The sequence below is a fragment of the Zonotrichia albicollis genome, chromosome 1, assembly GCF_047830755.1.
Source record: "Zonotrichia albicollis isolate bZonAlb1 chromosome 1, bZonAlb1.hap1, whole genome shotgun sequence".
Classification (NCBI taxonomy): Eukaryota; Metazoa; Chordata; class Aves; order Passeriformes; family Passerellidae; genus Zonotrichia; species Zonotrichia albicollis.
Window position 1 is genome coordinate 102,555,498 of NC_133819.1, and position 26,782 is coordinate 102,582,279.

General features: G+C 41.4%; 1 protein-coding gene across 12 annotated transcripts in view; it reads left to right on the forward strand.

Moving 5' to 3' along the window:
• The first annotated feature begins 7,537 nt into the window (after nucleotides 1-7,537).
• Nucleotides 7,538-26,782, forward strand: part of PIEZO2 (piezo type mechanosensitive ion channel component 2) — a 286,911-nt gene continuing 267,666 nt past the window's right edge. For 9 of the 12 annotated variants that reach the window (XM_074548364.1, XM_074548434.1, XM_074548419.1 and 6 more), the window contains exon 1: nucleotides 7,541-7,883. In XM_074548364.1, the coding sequence (XP_074404465.1) occupies nucleotides 7,820-7,883 (64 nt within the window). In that variant the 5' untranslated portion in view covers nucleotides 7,541-7,819. Of the gene's footprint in view, nucleotides 7,884-26,782 lie in introns of all 12 variants that reach the window. The other 3 variants (XM_074548447.1, XM_074548409.1, XM_074548441.1) reach the window with 3 other exon arrangements.

Below are 26,782 nucleotides of genomic sequence, written 5' to 3' on the forward strand. Positions count from 1 at the left end.
ATCTACACATTACTGAAATACCTCGAGGGATGGTGACTCAATCACTTCCCTGGGTAGCTTGTTCCAGTGCTTGAAAACCCTTTCAGTGAAGAAATTTGTCCTAATATGCAATCCAAACCTCCCCTGGCATAACTTGAAGTGGTTCCCTCTCATCTTAGAGAGAAAATTATATTTAGATTATTTGGAGGGTTTTTAATTAATATTTTTTGGTCTGTAATGCAATGCTGAATCAAACTGGTATCTGAATGAAGAATTAAAATTGAGGGTTTTTTTAACAAAGGTATTAATTAGGATTCCATCCTGTAACTCCAGTCATGTGCTCTTTAACTTTTGTATGCTTTTTCCAGTGGTGTTCTTCCTCTTAAGAATGAAGGCAGTGTTTTTCTAAGTCAAACTTGTCTCCTCTTGTGTCATGAAACAGAAGTGTTACAAGCAGTGGTATTCCAGGTTTTCTCACACTGGTCAATGTGCCTGTCCTTTGCCAGCTTTGACTCCTTTGGCTTAGAGGAGAGTTTACAGTCCATGCCTGTTGTCCAGGTCACCAACGATATGTGTAGGGTGTCTGATCCTTGGTGTCACATGATGTTTGAGATTTCAGCATGAAGCTCTCTTTTTAGTTCAGCAGTAATTATTTGGAGCTGCTGAATTTTCACTACTAAAGAAATATCTGTCTGACCGCAGAAACAGTCCCTGTAAATGAATTAACAGGGATTTTTAATTTTTTTTAGCTGTCAGGCAGTGTGCATGACTTTCCTGTTTCACCTCAAAGTGGACTAAATTTCTAGCATTATTATCTAATTATAGCACTGGTCATTGGAATGGAAAATTATTGTTGCTTGGTTTCCCATTGTTGGTTGCTCTGGGGATAGGTGTCTCTGTCCAAACCAGTTAGTTTTCAAAATTATTTTAAATGCACACTGCTGTATGGAGCAACCCTGCCAGGTAATTCTCTTTTGCCCGGAGCCATTCATCAGCTGACTTCCTCTTCTACTTCTCGATTCCCTGTTTCCTACCCAAGACAGGGATGAAACACACGTGTGTGTGAACATAAAATCATTTCCTTCCCTTCTGTTCCTCATTTTGTCCATATCCTCCAAGCCAAGTTTGTCCTTTAGTTGCTAAGAGCTTCTCTCAATGAGTTTATCCTGGAGAGACAGGAAAAATGAGAAAAGGGGAGAGGTGAAGGACTGTGTGTCTGCTCTCCCATCAGGTGACTGAGCTAAGGCATGCCAGCAGCTCTCTTAGCAGAGCCCTGCTGGAGCCACTTCCCTTTCCAACCTGAAATTCCCATTTGCTTCCTTACAGTGCAGATCTGCCTGAGGCTGCCTAAGGTGTGGTAACAACACACACAGATTTTATAAGGATTTTTTCAGTGTCTGTTTAAAGGGAAGCAAAAGGACAGGTTGAGCTTCTCCAGCCCTTGCAGAAGAGCAGATGTTGCAATAGTAGGCTCTGCAGAAAGGCAGGGAGGGATGAGGTGGCAGATGTGGGGAAACTGAAAAGAGACATTGGACTGAAAGCATTTCATTGTCTCACTAGAAGGGAGTGCTCCTTGCCCACGAATCCCACGTGAACGAAGAAGAGTGTTTTTAGGGCATGCCTGCCCACTGCCCAGCTTTCAGAATGATGCATTTCAGTCACAGTCAGCCTAAACTGGATCTGAGCTCAGGACTTGCAGGAGTTAGTGGTTTCCTTGATTGCGTAGGCTCAGCTGGAGGAAGGAGTTCTGGCTGAAACACAGGTGTGTGAAGTGATGTCTGCTCTTACACTTGGGTAATAAATCTATTATTTTACTGTTATACTGCTCCACAGAGAATTCTGGTTTTGGTCCAGCCTGCTTTGGGATCTGCTGAGCCTCATTTCTCTTTGCTCTACACTGATGCCGCCAGCAGAAGTGTAAATTGTGACGGTGCTTCTGTGATGCAAAGGCCCAGCTCTCTGCCAGCTACTAATGATATCCCCACCACAGCAAAGCATCGCTGACAGCCATTTCCAAAGGAGTCCAGATGAATGTTTCATGGTTTAATTCCAGCTAGCTCGGATCTGTTGCACAGCTTTGTGTTTACAGCAATCTGAGCAGGAGTGTCTTGGAACCACTTAATTTCATCACGCACTTTATGGTCATGTTGTAATTATCCATAGTCAAACCAATGATCTTGATACAGAGCATGACCAGGAATAATTGTATTTCATGGCATTGTTCCATCTTGTCTAAAAATTTCTTTAAAATATGCCTGAAATGTAAAAGTATTAAACAGATAATCTTAGTGGTTAATTCTTTTTCAGTGATGAGTAGGAAATTTATTACTTGTGGTTTTTTTCAGACTGAAAAATACTCTTGACAAGCTCTGCCCTTTTACTAGACAGTTTTAATTATGTGACATGCCTGTTTGTTATTTGACAGTCTGCTCATGCTTGGGCTCTGAACACGCAGGGGAAAATTCATGGTTCATTGTTTATTGAACAAGCCTTTCAGACTTTGCACAGTCTTTTGAAAAAGTCTTCCAATGTATAATATGATTACATGCAGGTAGGTAACCTATGTATGCTGAATTAGAATTATTTTTCTTTTTTTTATTTGATCACTACTGAGGTGTGGTGCTTAAAAATCCCTGGCATAATATGTCTCAGCGATCACAGAAATCTGATCATCTAATCAGAAAAATATTAAAATTACTAATAATCCTGAACTGTTGAAGCTATCCTATGCTTCTTATTCTACCAAGAAAAGAAACTTGCAAGCAAACAAAGCAGTGTCTCACCTGCTGGTGATTACTTGATTTGGAAGGAGCAAATACAATTCATGTATAATTGCTAAAATTCATGTATAATTGCTAAAATTCATGTATAATTGCTAAACTCCTGATATGAGTTAATTCACAGGTATGTCATGTCACAGCTCTATGTGAAGATCTCACAAGCTTCCACCTTGACCAGCCTCTCCTGTTAATGGATATGGAAGAGCTTTCCCATGTTATTGATGCAGCCACAAAATAATGCAGGAGGAGCTTGGGGATGGTTTTGGTTTCCATCCATTCAGTGAGCGGCTCTGTTTTGTTAGTCCTCTGCACTGACCGCTAGACAATGCCATTTCCCTTAACAGTCATAATGAATGTTGCTCCTAATGATTCACTTCTGGAGTGTTCAGTAGTCAAGAACAGATTTCCTTTATAATTGCATAGACAGTAAATGATGCTTTGAGACATCGTTTGGATTCTGCCAGGTTTGATGTCATACAAAACACGATGAAACTAGAACTGCTTGAGTACATGACAGTTCTCTCTTGTTGAGTTTTACATTATTCTCAGGTAAAGATGATAACATCTTGATACTTCCTAATTGATCACATTGTAAAACCCATCAAAACAAGACCAGCAATCAACAAGAGTTTCTATAAGTAAGTATTTACTGAGCAAGAGGAAAGTTCTAGACAGACTCTGTGACATGAGTTGTGAACACTAAGACAGGCTAGGAGGCAAAAAAATCAGGCCTTTGGTAATGCATTTGATTTTAGAGAGCTTCTGCACACACCCTGTGCCCAGTTCTATTTCATCTGAAATGAGTGGTGAAATTGTGGATTAATGAATGGAAGATAAATCAACCATGGAGGAAATTTGGATGCTCCTAAGAAACTTTCCTGCTCTGCTGGGGCAGCTGAATATTTCTAAGGATGCCTACTCAGCATACATTTGAGTGGAATGAATTTCCTTATTGTAAAGCAAGACAAGCTCATAATTTAGGAAGATAAAATAGTTACTGACTTCTGCTGGTACTGGGCAGTTAAACTCACTCTGAACCAAAACTCAGCTTGAACTCTTCTTTTTTTTAACTTTTCTTGAACCAGAACTGAACTTGAATATTATTTTGAAGTTTAACTGAACTTCATGCTAAAAGAGAACAATAATAGTGTCAGTCAGAGGTGAATGTGAACTAAGCTTAAAAACTGAATTGTTTGACTCCTGGTGAGCCACTGCAGGCTGTTCCCCCAGCTGCTGACAGGACTGAGCAGGAGGAGAATAGGTACGAGGAGCAGGATGTTTTCATGTATTCTTAGGGAGCATGGATCAAGAGACATAACACACTAGTTAATCATCACGGCAAATGTTAAAGCCATTTCCTTCCCCACAGGTCCCCAAAGCAGGACTCTCATATTGTAAGAATAACAAATATAAACCAGCACTGTACAGCAGTGACTGCCCTGAAGAGGCTTCAGTAATTTCTCCTGCCTCTCAGTGGAACTTAATGCCTTGCTGCCTTTTTATATAGAGGAGTTTTATTTCTTCAGCTAGTTTAGCACTCATTTATGGAGCAAGCCAACTGTATGGATTGTGATAATGTAATATATATATATACACATGTATCCATAGCCAAGCCCTTGTTATATTATTCAGAGTCTCTGACTGTTAGAACAAAGGCATGAGTTAATCATTCAAACAGCCAAACAAACACAACAGCTCAGGCAATTTGAAGCTGTTTTTCTGAACAGCAGTGTTTTGGACAGTCCGCTCAATACAGTCAGCTTCAGTGGAATTGGTGACACAATACATTCTGGACTTTTTCCCTCCCAGTAGCTCTCTTGGCTTCTGACTCAATTCACTGCCACTGATTTTGCCTACTGGATGGAGCGGGAACAACATTTTTCAAAAAACCCCCCAAGTTATCACTACAGAAAAGGTGACAAGATGAGGTAGAGCAAATATTTTCATGGCTGAGGTTTGTTATTTTATAAAAGTAAGATCTTCTTCCCATTCTTTATTAAGACTTCATCAATCTCTCCAGTGCTAAATGTTTTCAACTAAGGTGGGTGTTACACATCTGGGGGACTGAGATTCTGGTTGCTGAAAGCAAGGGAAAGAAATGCTGATAGGTGATGGGATAGCTACATCCACTGCTAGCACATTTACTGGATGCTGAAGGACTCAGATTTGCAATTTCCTGTCGTTTGCAGAGGGAAAGAGGAAGACTCTGTGGCTCACAGTGTGATTTCAGTAAATTGTATGTCTTTAGGGAAGAAGCAAACCTCTTGCTTTATATTCAAATTGCTTTTGCATCAGTTTAAAAAACTGGCATTAACTAAATAAGTCCTGGCCGATTTCTAATAATTATTCTCTATTAGGTACACTTAATCAACAGATACTTTGTCCATTAATTCAGTTTCTCTTTCTATATTTAAGTCAGTCCTGTGCTTTATTGCTTCATGCTGGCTAAAGTGCCTCTCCAATTTTCAAGTTAAGGCATTTATTGTTTCTGTCAACAGCTGAGCTACAGAAGGTGTACACAATTCTTGGTAAGACTTCATGTATTTCTTTATACTTTTTACCACTCCACAGGTGTGTAGTTGGACAATGGATGTTTCGTTGTTCTCTCAAAATTCCGTGTACACAAACACGTTGCAGGAAAGAGTTGATGTTTCTTACACAAAAGACGTTTTAGCCAAAAGGTGGCACTGCGGCTGCGTAGATTTTGCAGTAGATGAACAGTCTGGTAATATGTAAGGAGCCACACAATGCATTTATTTAAACTCCTCTTTTCATACAGTGGAAAGTATTGAAAAGTAGCTAATTAATTCCCAAACACTAGCATAAAACCAATGCTTTCTGAAGTAATGAATTTGGTAACTCTACTCTAAAGATAATAAATACTTTATCCTGGCTTTAGTTAATTTGAAAAACTCAAAATCAAAACAAAACCAACAAAACAAAACAAAAACCCCCAAACCCAATCAATATCTGAAAATGTGTTGCCAAAGTGCACAGAATGTTTCAGCTGTGCATGTATCCTACACACAGACTATTATTAACTGCTGCTTTGTAGCCTCTAAGGCAAGGAGAGGAGCTTCCTTGGAAACTTAAAATTTTTGAGATGGATCCTGTGGTCTTAAAACAATGTTGGGATTGACTTTACCACAAGCTGATCAGACACTTTAGCAGACTAAGTACTTGCTGATCCTAGTGTTCTGCCACCTGCAGACACCATCACTAGGTGTATTCACAAAGATTGATGTGCACAGAAACCTGTGCCAGGAGATTGAGAATCACATATCCAGGCTCGGTTTGTGCTCCAGATGTGTGGGTGAGCCATGCTGGGCATGAATGTGGGGAGGGAGGAAGCAACCTCCACAGGCTGTGCCCTGACACCGAGGTGTCACATTCATCCTGCTAGGATGGGGCTTCCTTACAATCACTGTAAAGTCGGATAGAGGTTGCATTTTACTCCACACACTGCCTGTGAGCTGACTGTACCTCCTCAGAGGAGGCTTAGGCTCTGGTGATAGGGTTCCTTTTATCAGATTCATTAGGCACATGGAATTACTCTCTGTAGCTGCTTTTCCTGAGCATTTTCATATATGTAAGTCTAGAGTTCTTCACTTCTCAAATGTACTTGTATCAGATTCTGTTAACACATTACATAATATTTGTATATCTGAATAATTGCCATTATTCATAAAACAAAAGTCAGATGTCTACATGGCTCAACAATAGTCATCTGAACCCCCCAAATGCATAGTTTTAATTTTTTTCTTTAAAAGACCCCTTGTATTTTCCTGTGAGTCATGTTCACGTTTGCAATTATTTTTCTCTGCAAGATGGATATGAAAATACTTTCTTTTAGAAAGCACAGGAAAGCAAAATATGCTTAAGTAATTATAAGAGGAAAAAAAAATCCCAAAACAAACATTCAAACAGGACTTCAAGAGCAAAATCTAGGACTCTTTACATTTGAAGCGAGACTGGATGAGGTCCTTCACCAGGAGGAAGGGCTGAGAAGTTATGTCAAGGACCACAGGGTCACTGCTCCAGCATTCTCTGACCCCAGAGTGAAGTTGCCTAAAGCACTGCCCCCAGGAAGAGGCTGTTCAATCTAAACTTCCCTCATTTAAGTGTGAGGCATTGCAATACATTGCCAAAAGTGAAACATATTTTTTACCTGTATTGATAACAACATTAATAACTTTATATTTTACAGCATCACTATTCCAACCCCGCCTGTGAGGTTCATTCAGCACACGCACAGGGACACACCAGCTGGGCCTTGACGCCGTCCCTTTAAACCCACAGCATTTTCTAACCAGCACCGTATTTTAAAGGGTAAAAAGCTTTCCAGAAAAGTCAAATACATTCCAGCCACCGGAGATCTATTTTTTTTCCAGGCGACAATTTTCTTGTGGACCTAAATGTGCTGCTGAAAGGGGAGGGGGAAGGGGGGGAAAAGGAGGAGGGCCGGAAAGTGAACAGATTAGAGAAAACCGCTCCCCAGTCAAGAAAAAACCCTGTTAACAACAAAAATTCAAACGAAAAAAAAAGTGAAGAAAGAAAAAATTGTTAGCACCCCTCTCCGAAACCGACACGGCAAGAAGCGTTAGGGAAAGCCGGCGAAGTTTTGAGCGCAGAGCGGGAGCCGGCGCGCTGGCAGGACGGTGCCGGCCGAGGGGCGCGCAGGCAGGGGCGGAGGCGGAGGAGGCGCGGAGCGGAGCGGGGCGGGGCGGGCGCACCGCGGGCAATTCCCTGGCGCGGCGCGGGGCGCTCCCGGTGCCGCCGCTGAGCCCGCACCGTCGGGCGAGCGGGGGAGGGCGCTGGGGGGAGCCCCGAGGGGCGGGCGTGTGTGTGCGTGCTCCGGGCTGGGGGTGCGGCGCGGCGCTGCTTGCATGGGCTGCCGCCGGGATGCGGCGGGAGGCGTGAGGCGGCGCGGCTGAGGCGAGGAGGGACGGGCGATGCTCCGCCGCCGCGGCGGCTCCGCTCACGGGCGGCCCTAGGAGCGGCGGTGGCGCGCAGACAGGGACGGCTCTCCGGCCGGCCGGCCGCGACCCCCGCCCGCCGCGATGGCCAGCGAGGTGGTGTGCGGGCTCACCTTCCGGCTGCTCCTGCCCGTGTGCCTGACTGCCGGTACGTCCCTCCGTCCCTCCCTCCTTCCGTGGGTCCCCGGGCGGGTGCGCGTCCCGGGGCCGTGGGAGCGCCGTCGCTGCCGGCCGGGGCCGGCGGCTTGGGGGATGCTCCGCTCTCCTTCCTCGTGGCATCTTCCCCGTTCCGCTGTTTCTCCAAGAAACTTTAAACTTCGTAACTCTCCCCTAATTTCTTATATGTTTGCCGTTGTTATTAATTTTTGTCGCCCTTGGTGTCCGCCCGGAGGTGCGGGGCTCCCACGTGTGGTGGGGCGCTCCCGGCCAGGGCACCGGCGTGCGGGGCTCCGCGGCTTTTCGCTCGGAGCAGCTGCCGCTGCTTTCCGAGTCCCGCCTCGTCCCGCATCCTCGGGCAAGCCGTGGGAGAGAGGAGGATTCAGGATTTGCCCTGCAGGCAGTATTAGGGTTTCGGGGGTACTTTGTAAAGGGAAGAGTGAGCGTCTTTCAGAAGGAGCAGTTCTCAAATTTACGGAGGTTTTCAGGAGGTAGATTTTCCTTACTTTGAGAGAGAGAAATTTCAGTCTATTAAAGCGCGTTACTTAGCAGGCGGCCATCCAAAAAACTAATTATTTTTGGATGGAGATCTGCGGTGTCCAGCCATGGGTGAATATGTTAATATTAATCCGTGCTCTCCGCACAATTTGAAAAAACTCTACGGAAGTCCCGATGCCCGTTAGATCGCAGGACCGCGGGGTGGCCTCGAAAGCCGCGGTTGCGGAGGGCAGCTCGGCGGGGGCTGGTGCCCGCCGGGGCGCCGGGGGCTGTGGGGCGGGAGATGGGGAAGGGGGCCCGGGAATGCTCGGCGCGGAGAGAAACCCGTCCATGGTCAGCCCGGCGCGGCGCATCCTCCGCGGGCGGCGGAGCGGTGCCGGCCGTACCTTGCGGGGCTCCCTGGCCGCTCCCGGGCCGCCGCTGGCCCCTTCCCGGCCGCACGGAGCGGGCGCCGAACCGGGGCTGCCGGGAGCGACTCCCACCCTCGGTGCGGCCTCGCCGTCCTTGCAGGACCGCGCTGCCCAGCGGCCCCCGAAACACGCGTCCTTCCCGCGGCTTTGCCCTTGACTAACCCCGGGGTGGCCCGGCCAGCCCCTCTCTATTTCCGCATCTCTCCCTCCACCCTGCCCGGGAGCTGCCCGACGCTCTGTTCCAGGTGCCCTCTCCTGCCTCCCACTTCTCCTCCGGGAAGGAGGACGCGGGTCCCACCTCAGCCCCGCTGGAGGCATGCGGGACCCAGGGCGCTCCCTGGTGCCTCGCCGTGTGCAGCCCTCCGGCCTGGCGGTGCAAATGCGCTTTTCCCCCGCCGCTTTGCCTGAGGCCGTGTGCGTGGTGGGTGCTGTTAGCACGGCTGTATGAGGGATGAGAGGGAGGCAGCTTTCCAGACCAGCACCCGCTCTCTGCTCCTTCTAGAGCCCGCGGCCTCCCCGCAGGTGTAGCCCTAGGCTTGGATGGCCAGCACTGGTGCTGGGAAGGGCACAGTTCTGCTGATCCATGGCAGCAGATGAGGGGATTTAAGGCTCTCCCTGTGCAACCAAGTGTCTGTGCCGTGGTGGCCTGTGTGGAGGAAATGGGTGGTAATGCATGGGGCAGTTGGTGGGGTGCCCTCAAAGCCAAGGGCTGCAGGTGTCAGGCAGGTCTTTCAAGGCCAGTGTTAGTCATAGAGCTAACTCCCTTTTTGGAATCAGCCAGACCCCGTGCTTTCTTTAAATTTATGGAGGATCTTTGAAGTGTGAGGATGAATTTACTGGAAAGACCTGTGGGGCAAAGAAATGAATTAGGTGAATTTTTTTAGTATTATTCTCATTATATAATAGGTTGCTGTGCTATTAAAATAGGAGGGGCATTATTCTGTCAAATGCTCAGACTCCTTCTGTATCAAAACAAGTTCAGATAAAGTGGATTTGCTGTCCATATTCCCGATATTTAGTAATGCAGAAGTACTTTCGCATTGCCGTAATTCTTCCACAGATGAGAACTGATGTTGTCATGAATTGCTTATGCTCATCAATTTTACTAATCGAAAGATAAAACCTGAAAGAGGCACTTCCCATTCTCAGTATGAAAAAGAACTCCCACTGTGGAACTTTTGGATTTGGACCTAGCGATCTTGTTCAGTTGGATTTGAGAGAGGAATTAGTAAGTGGACAGCTTTTCTCTTACCTTAGTTTACTGTGTCTGTAGGTGTTATTTTTTCCCCCTTTACAAACTCTTAGCAGAGCTCTCACTAGGAGGAAAATCACAGCTCAGCTGTCTTCACTCTTGCACTTACCCTGTGTCTGCACCCGAGTTATCCCTGAGCCAGTGCTCTCTTCCTTTCCAAAGCATCAAGGAAGTGTTTCATGGGCTTCTGGAAAAGGCTTTTTAGGGTGATGGTTTTTGTGTGACTTACGGTGAGGTTGCATCCGCAGCTGAAAAGCTGCTGCAAGGACTCACTGAGAGACTGATGCTCTTGTGTCTCCTGCCCCTGTCTGGGCAGTGAATGTGTCTGGCACTGCCAAAAGGGTGGAAATGCAGAGTGGTTCTTTTGGTTCAGAATCCATTGTGTGTGATTTTAAAATGCTCAGTTACTACAGTTTCTTATCATGGTATAATTTGGTTTTTTGTTTCTAGAAAGTAATGAGGTTGGAGAGCCCTTACCAGGTATGTGGAGGGCAGTGGCAGCTGTGGCAAACTCATTAAAAATAACACATCTGCTAAGCTGAAAATGGATTCTTTAAATACTGTTAAAATGGTTAATACTTTAAGTCTTAATACCTTAAATACCTTAAGTTTACATACTTTTAAAATAAATACTAATGCTAGTTTGCATTTATGAAAAAATATCAGTTTGCTGGGATGAAATACTTTCCAGGCACTGATCAGTACCACATATCTGAGGAAAAACCACAATTGCTTGTAAGAATTTTTAAGATCAGATCTGTAGCACTGAAGTCTAATCTTGTGCAGGTAAGCCTCCATTAAAAGCTCGAGAATGATGGGTCTTGAGTGTCTGATAAAGACAGGAAACTTAACACACACAAAATAAAGGGCTTTGGAGATTGAAAAGCTTATTGTGAGCTTATGACTTCAAGGTTGATCCTGTCATGTTATTTTCATGATAAAAATCTTATGTTCAGTCCAATGTGATCCTAGAGTTTGGATAGTAACTTACAGTAATGTGAAACTTATTGCAAATAGTGTGTTTGGTAGTAAGACTGAGAGAGTCTTATTGGAACTTTATTGGATTTTTTTTTCAGTGTGATTACTACAATGTGATATTTTTTTCTCTACTGTAGTAGTTACAATGCTGAAAAAACAAGTAACAAAATAGAGGAGAGGGAGCTTTTGGCACTGGTGCTGGAAAGTGGGCTTTGTGTATTTTGTCTTTTAAAGCTTGAGCCTTGGTGTGAATCTGTCTTCTTTTGTTACTCATATGTACTTGAAAAATGCAAGAAGTGATTTTTTGTGTTGAAGTAAGGCATCAGAGCAATCTTTTGGTAATTGTTTTCTTTGGTTTATAGAGACTTGAACCACAAAGCTGGCTTACTTAATAACAGTTTTCAATTATACTGCTTCTAATTGTTTTTGTTCACACACAATTCATTAGTTTTCTCTTAAGCCAAATATGGTTGTTTTCAAATAGGATGCTGGGGAAAAAATGCTTAGGACATTTTTGCAGAGGATGGCTTTCTCTGAGTTTTGACTGATGCTGTTGGATTGTGTGTTATCAGCAAATGGGCTTCAGTGAGGTAGTTGTTGGGCCAAGTGCTTCCCAGAAGTTACACTTGCTTTCTGAACTCTTGAATTTTGACCCAGATGAACTCAGAGTTGTAGAAGCTTCTAGAAAGTTTAGAGTTTTCTGAGGGGTTGAGTGCAGGTATCAGTGTTTTGAAAGCAATGGCAGATAAAAATAAAATACTTCAGAATTTTTTTGGTGACAGAGTTCAGATATTATTTGGAAATTTTCACAACAGTCTTTTAGCCGAGTACTTAAACTCCTGGTAAATAGCAGTAATTCTTTTTCTTCATTTTATTTCTTTTATTTCTCCTTTCAGCAACCAGTATGCATGAAAATGATACTGAATGAATCAGAATTAGCATCTCTTCAAGATATGAACAATATGTTACAAAGAACATTTCTGAAATCATTACAGTATTTACAAAAGTACATATATTCACCTGCTGGAAGTGTCTCAGTGGGAGTGAGGTCTGTGTTCTGCCTTGGAAAGAAAAGGTAGATTCCATGATGCTTGGGTGATATTTTATCCCCAAATTAACAAATATTGATGAAAATTTTGAGGGGGAAATACCTGAATTACTACATTACCAGGTATTAAAATGCTTCTTAAATTGCATGTTTGAAGTGTATTTCAGAATCTGATACCTCCCTATGAGTTTTTCTGCTCTGAATTACTGCTACTCACATTTGCTACAGAGAGAATAAATTGGGCAGCTGTAATACTGAGGCAAGCCTGTGGAGGCAGTGAACCATGCTGTGCTTGGATTATTATTTATTTTGTGCTTTTCGTTGATTTCACTAGAGGTGGCTGTTCAAGAAATGATCATAGAATACACTATTTTGTTGCAGTTTTCAGGTGACAGAATGTTTTTTATGTGCCTGTCTCTGCAGGTGATGTCATGGTGATGACATAGCAAGTTGTGGTGCAACATTGTTCAGACTAGAGGGCGGTTTGTGTAGAGGCATTGCATGTGACAGTGTAAACATACGTATCAAAAAACTTTGATATATTTTTAAAATTGAAATAAACTTCCTGTAGATGGGGAAAGTCATGCTTATTATGTTTTAAAATTGGTTAATTACTGAAAAGAAGGCAGAGATCAGACTGGTGGGTTTTTTTTGTCATAATGGTGGCTTCGGGGAATATTTATTATGATGAACCAAGAGAATGCTAGGGACCAGCATGATAAAAATTCACACAGATTTCCCATTACGTTCTAAAACTCTGTGTTGTCCCAGAACACTCATAAAAGTATTAGTCACAGCAACAGAAAGTCTAGGAACCATTAGTGGGTAGCATTCTGAAAAAAAAGTTAACTTGGATTCATGCATGTTTGCACAAGAGATTCTAAACCAGCTAAAATGGAAGCTTTCCTTTGTCATGAAAATTATTTATTTTACCTGGCTGCTTTGATTACAGGAAGTTTTGCCTCATTCAATGGGAGCAGGTGAAAGGTGACAAGCGGGAGCAAAGTATCCACGACCTTGCAAGAACAACATTTTCCAGGCTTGTAGGCATAAGGTTAGATGTTCTTGTGCACAAAATGACATTGCAATATCTGTGGCTTCCACCTAGGGTCAATTAAAATGCAGAGAAAAGAGTTTTTGGGAGAGTGGGGAAGCAGGAGTCTGCTGCAAGTGCAGTGCTCCCTCTCTCTTGTGTAACAGCCATCTTGGGTTGACTGCCTTTGCTTCTTCCCTAAAACTCAGGCTGAAATATCACTTAAAGATGAATCCCACCATAAAATAGGAATAAAACTTGTCTCCATAGGTTCTTACCTTCTCTACTTACTTATCCTAACCATTCTGTTAAGTGATCTGAATCCACTTAATTACTAAGATGAGTGAAAACCAGAACCTGTAAGTGTGCAAGGGGTAGGGCTGACCTGGTGGGTAGCTTGTTCCAGAGTTAGTGTTGAACATGGAAATGGAAATCAGTGGCCGACAGCTGCCTGGTGAGAGTCACTTGAATAAAGTGGACAGTTTGCCTGGTGACTGTCAGAACTGGAAAGCATCTGAATCCTTTATTTGTTGCGCTGGAGTTCATGGAAATCATGTCATGCATGAAATTCCCGGTCTTCTAAATAGCAGGTACAACACTGAGCTGTATTTTGGTTTTTGGTTCTTTTTTCTTTTTTTTTTTTCTTCTTTTTAATCAGAGCAGTCAATTCAAAACATGAAATGACAGACCTGTGTGTATTTGGTGATAACTCATTTTTTGGTGGATGTTTCTGATGGAGATCAGGGAAGAGAATGATACTATTATTGCACCAGTATGTGTGTAGCTATGGTTCTTTTTCATTTCAGGTATTTGCTAAAGTCCAAAACTGCAGGGAACAGCAACTGATATACAGTAGGCAAGGGGACAGAGTTCAACCATTTTAACCACTTAAACACAAAAATAATTTCACGTTACATCTTTACCAACATTTTTGTTGAAGTAGCAGAGTTGCAAATGCTGGCACAAGCTGAACAACTTCAGAGTGGCTGGTGTTGCTAAAAGAACTCTTGGAAGGAAGTATCATGTAAAGGATTGTATCTGAAAGGGACGCCAAATTATGTCCTCCTTCAGAACAATAATATCTTTTCTACAAGTGTGTAAAGCTGAGTGTTTCCAGTCCACGTTTTCTTCTCTACAGTCTTTTCACTTTGAAATTATAAGAATTGTGAAGCTGTGGTGTCTTTTTTTGAGGATAATGTTTGGTTTGAGGAACAACAGTAACTACTTTCATGTGTTAGACTGTAGCACTCTGAAAAACAGACTGTTTAGTTTCCATTGTGAAGAATGAAATTAGCAAGTTCTAATTAGTGAAAAAGTCTGTGTAGTCAGCAGATTGTTTTAGCCTTTCCAATATCTTCGGGTAGTTCGAAAGATACTCTAAGTATGATTTGCTAGTAAGAGGCTGTATAATTTTTTTCCCTGTACTGCAGTGGATTGATCAATATTTGTAACTAAATCAGTCCAGATTTGTTTTTTAGGGTAAAAGTTTTCTGTAGCATTACTTTAGTGGTGATCACAGATCTTCATTCTGTCATTTTGACAGGTGTCTGAAGCAGGTCAGAAGCTGGTAGTGTGTGGATAAGGAATTTTCAGAATGAGTGAGGGAGCCTTCTCATTCTTTTAGAGAGTGAGAGAAACTGGTATACTGGGAGTTGTTTTGTCAGATAAATCAGCTGTTTTGATGTGTTTGTTAGAAGTATATCCTTTGATGCATTATGTTCAGGATGTGGTTGTATTAATGCATTTCTCTTTTCCTGAGGGTCTTACCTGTCTATTTCCTAGACTGAGTAGGCAGTTGTAAAACCTGAATGTCACATTAAGGTTGCTATTATGTGTTTTAATTTCTTTTATATCATTAATTCTGAGCTGCAGTGTTAGCTTTGATAATATCCTGTGGCAATGAATTCCATGGGTGAATTCCACCATGAATAAAAAGAAGTACTTTAAAATTAATTTTGAGTTTGTTGCCTTAGTAAATAATCCTTTGGATGGGAGAAAGTATGTATAATCACTTAAATCAACAACAGTGTAGTGTTCTATTTACTCTAACACTTTAGAATAACATTTTCAAGCATAAAATCAACCGTTAAGATTAACTGTAGAAATTAACAACTCTGAGTTTCCTATCAATTGTCCAGTTCTGAAGAGAAAGGGATGAGGATTATGTAATTCTGTCTTCTCCATAAAAAAGGAGTTTCTGGACAGGATAACTTTACAGCTTGTATAGACAGCACAGTGTAGCTCTTCTCTGAATTCATTCAGGCAGTCTTTAGTTTGAAAGGTGTTTTATAAAAGTAAAACTTAAAGTGACAGTGTGTTTGTGAGTGATACACTAATCACTCCCTTTTGGGCAAAATATTCTAAAGCCTCCAGGCATTGCAGACTCTGTCTACTGTTTCCAAGGCACTAATTAGTTAATTTAGCTTGACAGAACCAAACGTTAAAACTGAAGTACCAAGGGGTATTCAAGTGGGGATCAGTTCTGTCCCTTGATCAGAAGTTGCATAGATGACTGGAAAAGATTTCCTGAACAGTTAAGGTGGTGTGTTCTGGATTCCTGTTGTGCTGCAGCATGCCAAACACTGTGTGAGTAGAGATGCTAAACAAGAACAAGTGCTGTCTCCTAGTTGTGCTAATGCCACTCAATAAACAATATGTTGATTTTTTTTAATAAAAATGTGCCGTTAAAGAAATTAGCTCCTAGGTGATTTGAGGAACACTAAACTCCTTCTGCTAGCAGTTATGTATTCCAGGTTGTGTGTCTACATTATTTTTAGTTTAGCTTTTTTTATTTGCAGATGTATGTTGCAAAGGCTCAGAAAGGAACGATCAGTGAAACATGCTGGGTAGCCAGTGTAAACCCCCACTTTTGCAGTTTGATAATAGGCCTTTATCCAAATTGGTAAATCTCCAGCTGTGAAAGGTGATGTTGGTTACAGATTAGGCACCTCTGATGATGTTGATTTGCTTGTCAAGGAAATCTAGCAAACAAGTACAGTGACACTCTGAATTTCATTTTATTACATTCTCATATATTAGGAAATGTCTGGAACATGCAAAATGATTGCATAGAGGCTGCATTTGTTCTTGTTGTGCTTTTCTTCCCTAGTTATATTTGTGGCTTTTGACAACACCTTTCAGAATCAGTTTCCTTGTCACTGAGAATAGATTATTTCATGAGCCAAAGGAAAGTGAGGGAAACTTGTCCTCCAAATCCTGATGTGTTTAGAAAACTTTTACAACCGTAAATAAATATTACATCATGTTGCCATCTGTGACAATATTGTCAAATACTGTCAAAACAGTATTCAAAAACATGTTTCAATTCGTTGCTCCTTCACTCCATGCTTAGAATTAAAAAAACCTGCCCTGTTACATTCCTTAATAACACTGTGTTCTTTTGACAGTTACATACTTAAATACACTTCTACATAACTACAAGTTAAAAACTACATGTTTTAACCATTCTAAACTTTGTCAAAGACAAGACTTTCTGGTGCATGTATTTTGAAAGGCTCTTCCAGTTGCAAGCACAGAATTGTAATTGTTTTCTTTGGTTTTGCATGAGTCATTGACACCATCAGCATTTTCTTTGAGGGCAGTAATTGTATATTTCTCTATAGAAAGTCATAGAGAAATATTTGTGTCTTTTCCGAATGTGGAATAATAAAATTGTTTTCTTCAGGTTGTAGTGTTGTTGGCCAAAGAAATTCTGTTGTGATAACTGTATCATCAGCTATAAATGCTGTGTATAGTCATCTCGATTGTTCTCCTTCATCCTCCTCTTCCTTCTTTCTTGTCTAGACATTTACCATGTCAAATAACTGTAATTTGGAAAATAAAGATCTGTGAAGTATGACCCAAATGATCTTGTTTGTTAGCTAAATGTAGGGCATATGTATTTGCAGTATAGTGCTAAGTAAACAAAGCCCACCACTTCCATAGCTTAGTTTCTCAAAATTGAAAGGAAATCAATAACCAGCTTTTTAAAAATTTGCTTTAAACAAAGTTTCTTTTCTATGTTCCTAAAGCACCCGGTAAAGATAATCAAGTTTATGACTTTGTTCTGTCATTTCAGAGTATAATTGGGCAACACACCCCTACAAACCAGTGTGGCACCGTGTCTATCTGTGAAAATATGTTTCATCTGGAATCTCTATAGTTCATGGTTTTCATTGCACTTATTCTTATTAACCTGTATATAGACTCTGTTGTCATGTGTAGAGTTTTACTTGTTAGCCATTTGTTTTTATTGAACTGAGTGAATGAACTCCACCATGATGCTGTTGGTGTACATAAACATGGCCTGTTTCTTGCAGCTTTTTTTTGCCATCTGCATGTAAAGCTTCACAGTTGCTTGAAGATCTTGACAAATATTTTTCTTTCTAATTTGCTGAAAGCATAAGTAAGCATACTCATTATATGTGTGTTTAGAAAAAGATCCTTGCAGTTTATCGTACCACAGTGATTTTAGGCATGAATTGTTTAGAGATACAATAACTTCATGTGAAATAAGCCACTATCAAATTTGGGAGCTTCAATAAGCCTCTCCTGATGCCTACGTTTTTATCATAGCATGCAGATAGACTGAAGGCTACAAGACAATCCCACTGTGCTGTTTGGAGGGTAGAAATCAGGGCTGACCTAATAATTTAAGTTCACCCCTCCCTTTATGGAAGTTCACATTAAAACAGAGAAAAGAGGCAATACCAAAAATCTTGTTTCCTACAACTTGGCTGCTGGGTGAGCCATACTGGCAGCAGTAAGGAAATGGCAGAAGGTCCAAGTGGTCATTAATGGGCCCCAGAGGATGAAGCCGTTGGAGTTGCTAGAATTGCAGAACAAGAGTATCAGGTTATTTCCTGCCTGTATTTACTGTTACTGTATTTGGGGGAGTTCCGTTTGCTTCTTCCCCCTGTGGAGTTTGCTGTTTCCTGTTGCTCTTGGAATGGAATAGCAGTAAGATTGTTCCAGTGCTCCACAATATTGCAAACTGGAAGGAACAAGGATGTCCCATTACCAGAGTATCCTGCCTGCATAATTAATGCATGTTAGTTGTCCTTGAAATACTCAGAAATGAGAATATAGTAGTTGTTTAAAAAAGGACAGCAGCATGAAGAATGAGCTAGCCAAGTCACTAGATTAAGCCTCTGTTTTGTGGAGAAAGAATAATGTTCTTCTGCAGGGGGAGTAATTCCATAATTGTTTGGTTTGGGTTTCTCATGCCTTCTTTTGAAGGAGTTGAGATTCCTTCATTTCTTATAACACTCCAACCTCCATTTTTAGCCATTGTATCTCAGTAGGCAACTTTATAAAGAGCCTGGCGCTGTCTTTTCTATAACCTCCCCTTAGGTCAGGAGGCTGCTGTGAAGTGACCAAAAAACTGCCTTGTCTTGGAGCTGAATGAGCCTGGGTCCCTCAGCCTCTACTGTCTTTGGGATCCTCCCCTGGATTTTTTGAAATTTATCAACATATCTCATTTCCTGAGAGGGGCCAAAATTGCATGTGGTTTAATGATAGCTGAAGAAAGGAAGTAATCCCTTCCCTTGCCTGTGCTGGACTTGATACAGCCCAGGGGCTTATGTTGAATGTTCCAAGGGACACTGGATTGGGAACTTTTTAACCTTGTTTGAGTGTAACAAACAGAAAGTAGACATTTACCATTTTTATTGTTCCTTAAAAGAGAAAAACCAAAAAAGCCACCCCAAAACACAACCCTGAACTTTCAAACTGTGATTAAAGGTTCACAAGTAAAAATAAATTGGTGTTTGGATAATATATCTGAACAGTCATCATTGTTACCCAGGCAGAACTTGTAGGAATTTTTCTTCCTAATTTTTCATTTAAGAACCTAAGCATTAAGTCTTTGTAATAAATCCTGAACTCTGTCTCCTCACATGAAAGTATGTTCTTCAAGATGTTCTAGTTACGGCTTTTGAGTTTTGGTCCTAAACTGTGTAGCAGCAGATCTTGGAAGTCCTCCTGGGAGGAGTTGTTTCTTCAGTCTGTGTAAACTCACTGGTACCTCAAATCTCATGAAAGTGCAGATTTCCATTCTTGGTTTTAAAATAGATTAATTACAGCCTGTATCTGTAGGGCTGTGTTTGAGTGCATACAAAATGCACCCAAAAGCTCAGAAAAGTCGAACTTGTGTTTCTCATCTGAATGTGCTGATTATTAATGAATGTTATTCCCTAACATTGGCACCAGCATCAGTCACTGACTTGCAATGAATGGAATGATGAATTAGTACAAGACCTACAAAGTTTATTCCCAACTTCAAGAACTGTCCAAAGCTGGCGGTTCTGAGGAGCTAACTAGCCAGTAAATTATTGGCATTATTTTCCCAGCAATCATGTTCACATACTTGAATATTTTTAATTAGTCAGTATTTCTTGTTATTCTGCATAACTTTGACAGCTAATTTGTTTTATAACCACAGGAAAAAATCAGCTCTGCATGTTTCTTTATTGCATTCTTTTCTCCTACATGACCTCCATCTCATGTAGAACTGACAAATTACTTTTAGCAGTAGTTATTTTACTGTGGGGTTGCAATTTTGAAACAAGTATTTGAAAAACTGGCTTGTGTTTTGGCCATATGAAACACTTTGTGCTGATCATTCAAAGAATCTGTTGTGCTGGGTTCTATAAATCCAGCAGAATTGTCTCCATTTTTTCCCTTGAAAACTGAAAGATTTATTATTTCTTTTTTAGACTGTAGTGTTCAGTTAACTGTGCTGCTTTTAGAGGGTCAACCCACTGTGTATTGGAAATTCCCTTCCCTAGACTCTTTCATTCTGCAGGAAGCATGGGAGGAGTTACAGTTTAAGTATATGAAAAGTTGAACTGTTTGTGGCATGTAGCATTTGATAAAAGACAAGTTATTGATTCCAAAAGTTACATGCAGCTACTGTTTTCTTCTCTTGTTCTGCACAGGGGTGCCCTTGGGTTCCAGGTGATTAAAACATGGAAAACAATATTGGTATAGTTGTAGCTGCCCAGATGACTTTTCTGAGGGCTCTTTATGCTATTGTATTTGTGGGAAATATACTCAAGTCTTCCTGTAGCTTTTCAGTCTTCTATCAAAATTGCATTTTGCATGTCATCTGTTGCTCAAACCGGTCTTTTATTGGGAGGTTATCTTATTTTCTAAATATAAGACATTGAAAAAGTAAATTTGTATATGCAGGGAAATATCAAAATAGTATGTATTTTAAAAATGTTTTAAAGATACTGGTAATTTTAGCTTTAGAGTTGCATAAAAATTGTGTAACCAAAATGTTCACATTATTCTAGTAAGGAGTAGGTGTATCTCTCCTGGTATGTGAGAAATGAAATAAAACTAGGGAAGATGGGCCTGACTCAGAATTGTCAGATTCCATGTAATTTACTGAATTATGCTTGCTTGGAGGTACCATCTTTTTTGCAAATCAGATTCTGGAAGTTTCCTGTTTGCATCCCATGTCTGTGCATAAGGAGTGAATCAAACATTACAGTGGTGGGGGGGAGGATGAGCATGCTAAACAATAGCATTTTTAAAATTCATATTACTATAAAAGGTAGCAAAGTAAGTCAAGGTAAACATACACTATTTATTTTTACCTTCAGGTAGTGAATATTAAGCAGGCTTGTAATAAATGAATTTGTAGCATTTTTTAGAAGAATTGATACAGTTGTATTTTTTGTCATGTTGATGTTGACAGCTATGATTTGTTGCTTATTTGATTTAAAACCTCATATTTCAGGTCAGCTGATTCTTTCAGGCATGATGCAGATATATGTTTTTAAATTTTTTTCTTTTCAAACATCATAATGATTCCCAAGGAAGTTGTCCAAAACAATGCGGCCAGTGCCAGAAGGTTATTTGAAAATGCCAGTGTCTGAATTCCATTAATTAGGTAACATATAATACATCATCTTCACAAAGCAGAGTAAATCAGGGGAAAATGTAACACCAAATTAGAAAGAAACTGCTGTTGGAGCTTCAGATAACTAATAATCAGCTTGTCATTCTCTTCAATGCTGAGATATGTTTGTATCTGATTAGATTGTTCCTTACAGTTAAAATAAGAAATAATCTGAGATTCAATCTCAAAGTCAGCAGAAGCCATCTGGTTAGTGTAAGAGCACAAATGATGTCAATAAATTAATGATGTCGTGGGTGTTTTCAAGCAGTGGAGAAGGAGACATTAAGGAAGTTTGGGCACCAAGGAAGAAAAATGTCTTTCCTGAAGTGGTTAATCAAAACTGTAGGTGAAGATACTATTGCTGTTATTCACAGAACTGTTGTTAGCACGTTAAAGTTACTTGTTTCATGGTGGTTTTTATCAAAATCCTGGCAGAAAACATTGCTTTTCAAAGGCTCCTTCTACAAGCAGTAACATAATTGTCTATTCTCCTGAACACAGAAAAAAGATTCCTTAGACTGTCAAAGTAGCCTTTGCTGCTAGTGGTTTTTGCTTCTTTTTTTTTCTTTCTTTTTTTTAGTTGTTGCTGTCTGAAAACCAGATTCACGTCCCTTATGGATGTTGAGTGTTCTGAGGAAAAAACCACAAACAAATTGCCTCCTCATTTAATATTGTCCTTTGCACTTTTCCTGCAAAAGGAAGCTATGCAAAGATTGTGTACTTCATGGCAGCTCAGCCTGGCTTCCTGTCAGTTTTATCTTATGGTATAATAAAGCTCATTATATATTTAGATTGCTTCTAAGAGGTCATAACTAATAAGGTAGAGGCAATATAGAATAGAATAGAATGAATTAGGTAGGAATAGACAATTATAAACCCAGCTGTTGACCGGGCACTGCCACCACTAAACCATGTTCCTGAGCACCACATCTACATGCCTTTAAATACCCCCAGGGATGGTGATTTTACCTTTTTCACTTCAGTGAAAACTTCTTTTCACTGAAGAAATTTCAGTGAAATTTCAGAAGTTTAGCCAAGCTAAACTTCCCCTTGTGTGACTTGCAACCATTTGCTATTATCCTGTCACTTGTTACCTGGGAAAGGAGACTGAGGCCCATTTTGCTACAATGTCCTTTGAGGTAGATGTAGAGAGCAGCAAGGTCTCCTCGGTGTTCTTTTCTCCAGGCTGAACAACCCCAGCTCCCTCAGCTGCAACTTGTAAGACTTGTGCTCCAAACCCTTCACCAGCTCCATTATCCTTCTCTGGACATGCTCCAGTGCCTCAATGTCCTTCTTGTAGTGAGGGGCCCAAAACTGAATATAGGATTCAAGGTGTGACCTCACCAGTGCCCAGTACAGGGGGACAATTGCTGGCCTCACTATTTCTGACACAAATGACCTTGTAGTATTTGAATCTTTGTACCTTGCATTGATTTCTTGTGAATTTTGAGTGGTCAGCATCCCACAGTAATCATCTGTCTTCTTATTTTGGAAATAATGTTAGTCAAATATAGAATGGGTAGAGCTACCTGAAATATCTTATATTTAAAAATAATTATAGCAAAGATGTGATAGGATGTTTTCTTTGAGTCAGAATTGCTGAAAGTAGTAATATTAAACAATTATATCCCAATAATTTAGATGAAGATCCTGTAAGAGAAATCAGGTTTTTTTCCCAGTATTTAACAAGCAGGGGGAAAAAACAGACTTAGCCCCACATACATTTCTTAGATATACAATGAGGTTTTGTTAACTGAAATCTGAAATTGGGCTTATGACCAAAAGAAAAATAATCTGAAAACAACTTAACTATATGAATTAGGTGTGAATATGAATCACGGTACAATGGAAACAGTTTGATTTCATTAGGTACCTGTGTAAGACACATGGACAAGACTGAACACCATGATCACAGTTTTTGCTGGCTTCCTAGGGAGTAGAAATGGAAGCGTTTGGTGTTCAAAAGGTCTCTGTGAAAGGATGTGCTAGAAGATCCAAAGATCCTGTGAAAGAGCTATGAGATGAAACAAGCTAGTAAAAATCATAAAGAGAATAAAAACGTTCAGTGAGTGAGTTAAATTTACCATGGTCAAATGGAGAAAGCTGTGCAAATGGTTTGCATGGTTCAGAACACAACCAGCAGTGCTGAAAACATCTGCTGGGTTGTGGGTCAAAGACAATGTAGCAGCAAATCTTTTGCCAGTGTTCAGTGCCATCAGGCATAGTATCTGCCCAGACTTCCAGTGTTTGCTGAAAAACATACGTGTGGCTTCATGTGTGTTTCTTTCTGAAGATCTCTCTTTTAGCAACTTGTGTATGACTTTGTCTGTTAAAAGATTTCAGAAAGGTTTTTGGTTTCTTTGTTTGTTGGTTTAAACAGTGCCTGTGCAGACATCACCAGTTAAACTGCCTAGTTTGTAGGCTGGAATGATGGTTCTTTTACAAAGCACAACATTTTGCAGAGGGAAATCTGGTTTTATCTTCTGTGCAGTAGTAATGGATTATCTTGCTGATTATGTTGTCGTCATGGCGTTACTGAATACCTTAAAGTGTGGTGAAGTAAATCAGCTGACAAAAATATGAATGTAGGTGTATTTAGTTTTACTGCATGAAGTGATCTGATTTGTTTTTGTGGTAAATACTACAAATCTACAGCAGAAGTGTAAATTAATGATTGCACCAGAATTGGTAGATGGAGGAGTTTTACCCTGAATTATGCTTCCAGATGAAAAAGTATGACAATCCTGTCCCTGGAACAAGACTGAGACAGCAGAATATTAAAAATTCAGCCATAGTGGTGGGAACGGAATTCTTTTTTATATAACTAGGAGGGTATGTGAACACACAAAGGAGGCATTTGAAAGTATATATGAAGTAGCTGGTAGGTGAATTTAAACTCTTCTAGCAAGAGATAAACAGATTTCCCTCGCCCACAGTAAAATACTGTCCATATTTTCCAGCAAAGATGACTGTAGTGGGTTGACGCTGGCTTGATGCCAGACAGCCACAAAAAGCTGCTCTCTCACTCCCCTCCACAGCTGGACAGAGGAGAGAAAATTATTAACAGAGGGTTCATGGGTTAAGATAAGGACTGGGAGAGATCACTCATCAAATACCATCAAGGGCAAAACAGACTCAACTTAGGGATATGAAATGAATTTATTATTAACAAAATCAGAACAGGGCAAAAAGAAGTAAAATAAACCCCTAAAAACACCTTCTGCTCATCCCTGCTTTCTTCTACATCCTGCCACCACTGGTTCAGGGAGGTGGGGAATAGGGGTTATGGTCATTTTATCACCCGTGGCTTCTTCTGCCGCTCAGGGAGAGGAGTCAGTCCTCTGCTGCACCATGGAATCCTTCCCAGGGGAGACAGTTCTCCATGAACTTCCCTGGGCTGGCTCTATCTCATGAGCAACAGCTCTCTGTGAACTGCTGCAATGTGAGACCCTCCCATGGGCACCAGACCCCTCACACTGCTGCAGTGTGGGTCACACTTCCATGGGGTGCAGTCCTCCAAGGACAGGCTGCTCCAGCCTGGCAGCAGGGCTGCTCTCTCCACAGCTCTGCCACAGGGTCACAGCTTCTTCCCCAGCATCCATCCATGGGTGCAGCTCCTCCATGGGCTGTGGGTGGATCTCTGCATCCCTGTGGGTCTCCATGGGCTGCTGGTGGATCTCTGCATCCCTGTGGATATCAATGGGCTGCAGGAGCAGAGCTGCTTCACTGTGATTATCACCACATGCTGCAGGGGAATCTCAGCTCTGGGGTCTGGAGCAGCCCCTCTCTGTCCTCCTTCACTGACCTTGGTACCTGCAGAGTTGTTCTCACTCTGCTCTTCTCTGGCCACAGTTACAATAACATGACAACTTTTTTCTTTCTTTCTTTCTTTTTAAGTCTGTTATCATAGAGGTGTTAGCACTATTTATAATTGGCCTAGCCTTGGCCAGCAGCACATCTGTCTTTGGAGCCACCAGGGATTGGCTCTGCTGGACATGGTGGAAGCTTCTAGCAACTTTTCACAGGAGCAACCTGTAGCCCATCTGCTACCAAAACCAGGCTATGCAAACCAATACACTTTCCTTTTTAGAAACCACATGTCCTCATGTGGGAGCTGATCTGCTTCTGAGCTTGTCATTTTTCTGGAAAAGCAAGTCATGGTTTATAGGGGTTGCATTGGTGCGACTCCAGAAGAACAGTCGCCTTTATTGGAAGCAAACTGAATTACAATTGAAGAAATGCAAATTGAGTGTAATTTATTGGCCTGCTAAATGTCACAGGTAAGAACAATTAATGGGGTAGATAATGATATAATAATGTAATTGTAGGGGAATTTGGTGTTTCAGGTCATGTTAAGCCCCAGTTTATGAAGTATTTGGAGGCAGGTAGATAAGGGCAGTTAAGCAAAGACCAGGAGAGCAGGCAAATGGAGTATGAGGGCTGAGAGCACAGAGAATAAGGGAGATGATAGCAGAGTGGAGATGGGGTAGGAGGTTTCCATAGAAAAGGGCAAAGAAATCACTGTCTCATTTGAGACATAGGGAAATGAGTAGATGAGTTCAAAGAGATTAATGATGTTTGGAAGCAGGATAGGAAGCTGAAGAAGATAGCCAACTAGGCCAGCTGGCAGAGTCATAATAAAAACATCAAATAACTCTGTCAGTAGAAAATATCTTAGCTGTGGTGGCCAGCAAGAATGTGTGACTTCTAGAAATTACAGGGAAGGAGGTGACAGGACTTCTGTAAATAACTGAATTAAGGGATATAGAAACAGAGAATTAAATATTACATCTAACAGGCAGTGAAAATAGAAGCGGAAATTTAGAGGAGAGACAAAGATTATTTTGTCAATCTTTCAGAGTACCTTTGGGAAGGTGACTAGGCACACAAGAAGAGACATCAAAAGTGACAAATATGAGGTAGTGCTGAAAAGAGGGAGTGGTGAAAAATATGCATTCCAGAATGGAATTTGTTATTTTGGGCTTGGGATTTCAAGGGGTGAAGGGTGTTACTGTGGAGATAGTGATCTAGTTTTGTGAATATCTGCCTTTAGTGTGATTTGATGTGCTTTTCCCAGAGATGAGCGAAGTTTTGGAAGGGTCTGTTGTAAATACTACCTGCTGCAATTCAGCCAAGGTACAGACTCGCCTACTTTAGGAATCAACTGATTCTGTCTTGCATTAAAAAAAAAAAAAACCCACAAAAAAACCAAAAAAACAAACAAAAAAAACCCCAAAAATCCCCACCCAAAGAAAATATTATGCTAGTGTATTTTTTGTTTCCCCCTAGAAGTTATTGCTCATCCTTGCTTTTCTCTCCATTGTGTGTTCTTCTTTGGGCTCTGTGCTTCACAGAGGTCTCTGAGATGCTCAGTTGTCTGCACTTCTGCTGCCATCCTTCTTCCTCACCCTTCCCTTGGCATGGGATTGTCTTCATGGTGAATGGTAGACAGCGAAGAAATGGCTCTGACAGTCTAGGACTGGCGTCTTGAAATTTGACCAAACGAGTGGTGTGAGTTGCTCTGGGAGGGCTGACTTCAAAAAGCAAAGTAGAGCAGCTGCCTGACTCAGACCAGCTTGTGCTTCCCACGTTGGGCTGCCTGTGGTCCGTGGGACATGGACCCATCATTGAATGGAGTGGGGTGGCTCTGGGGCTGTCACCAGCAAGAAAGGTGGTTCCTCAGCTGACACAGGGACTCTGTGCCCGAGGCTGAGGACTTCTGGAGATGATGTACATGGGTATCAGCCCAGCAGAGATGGGAGT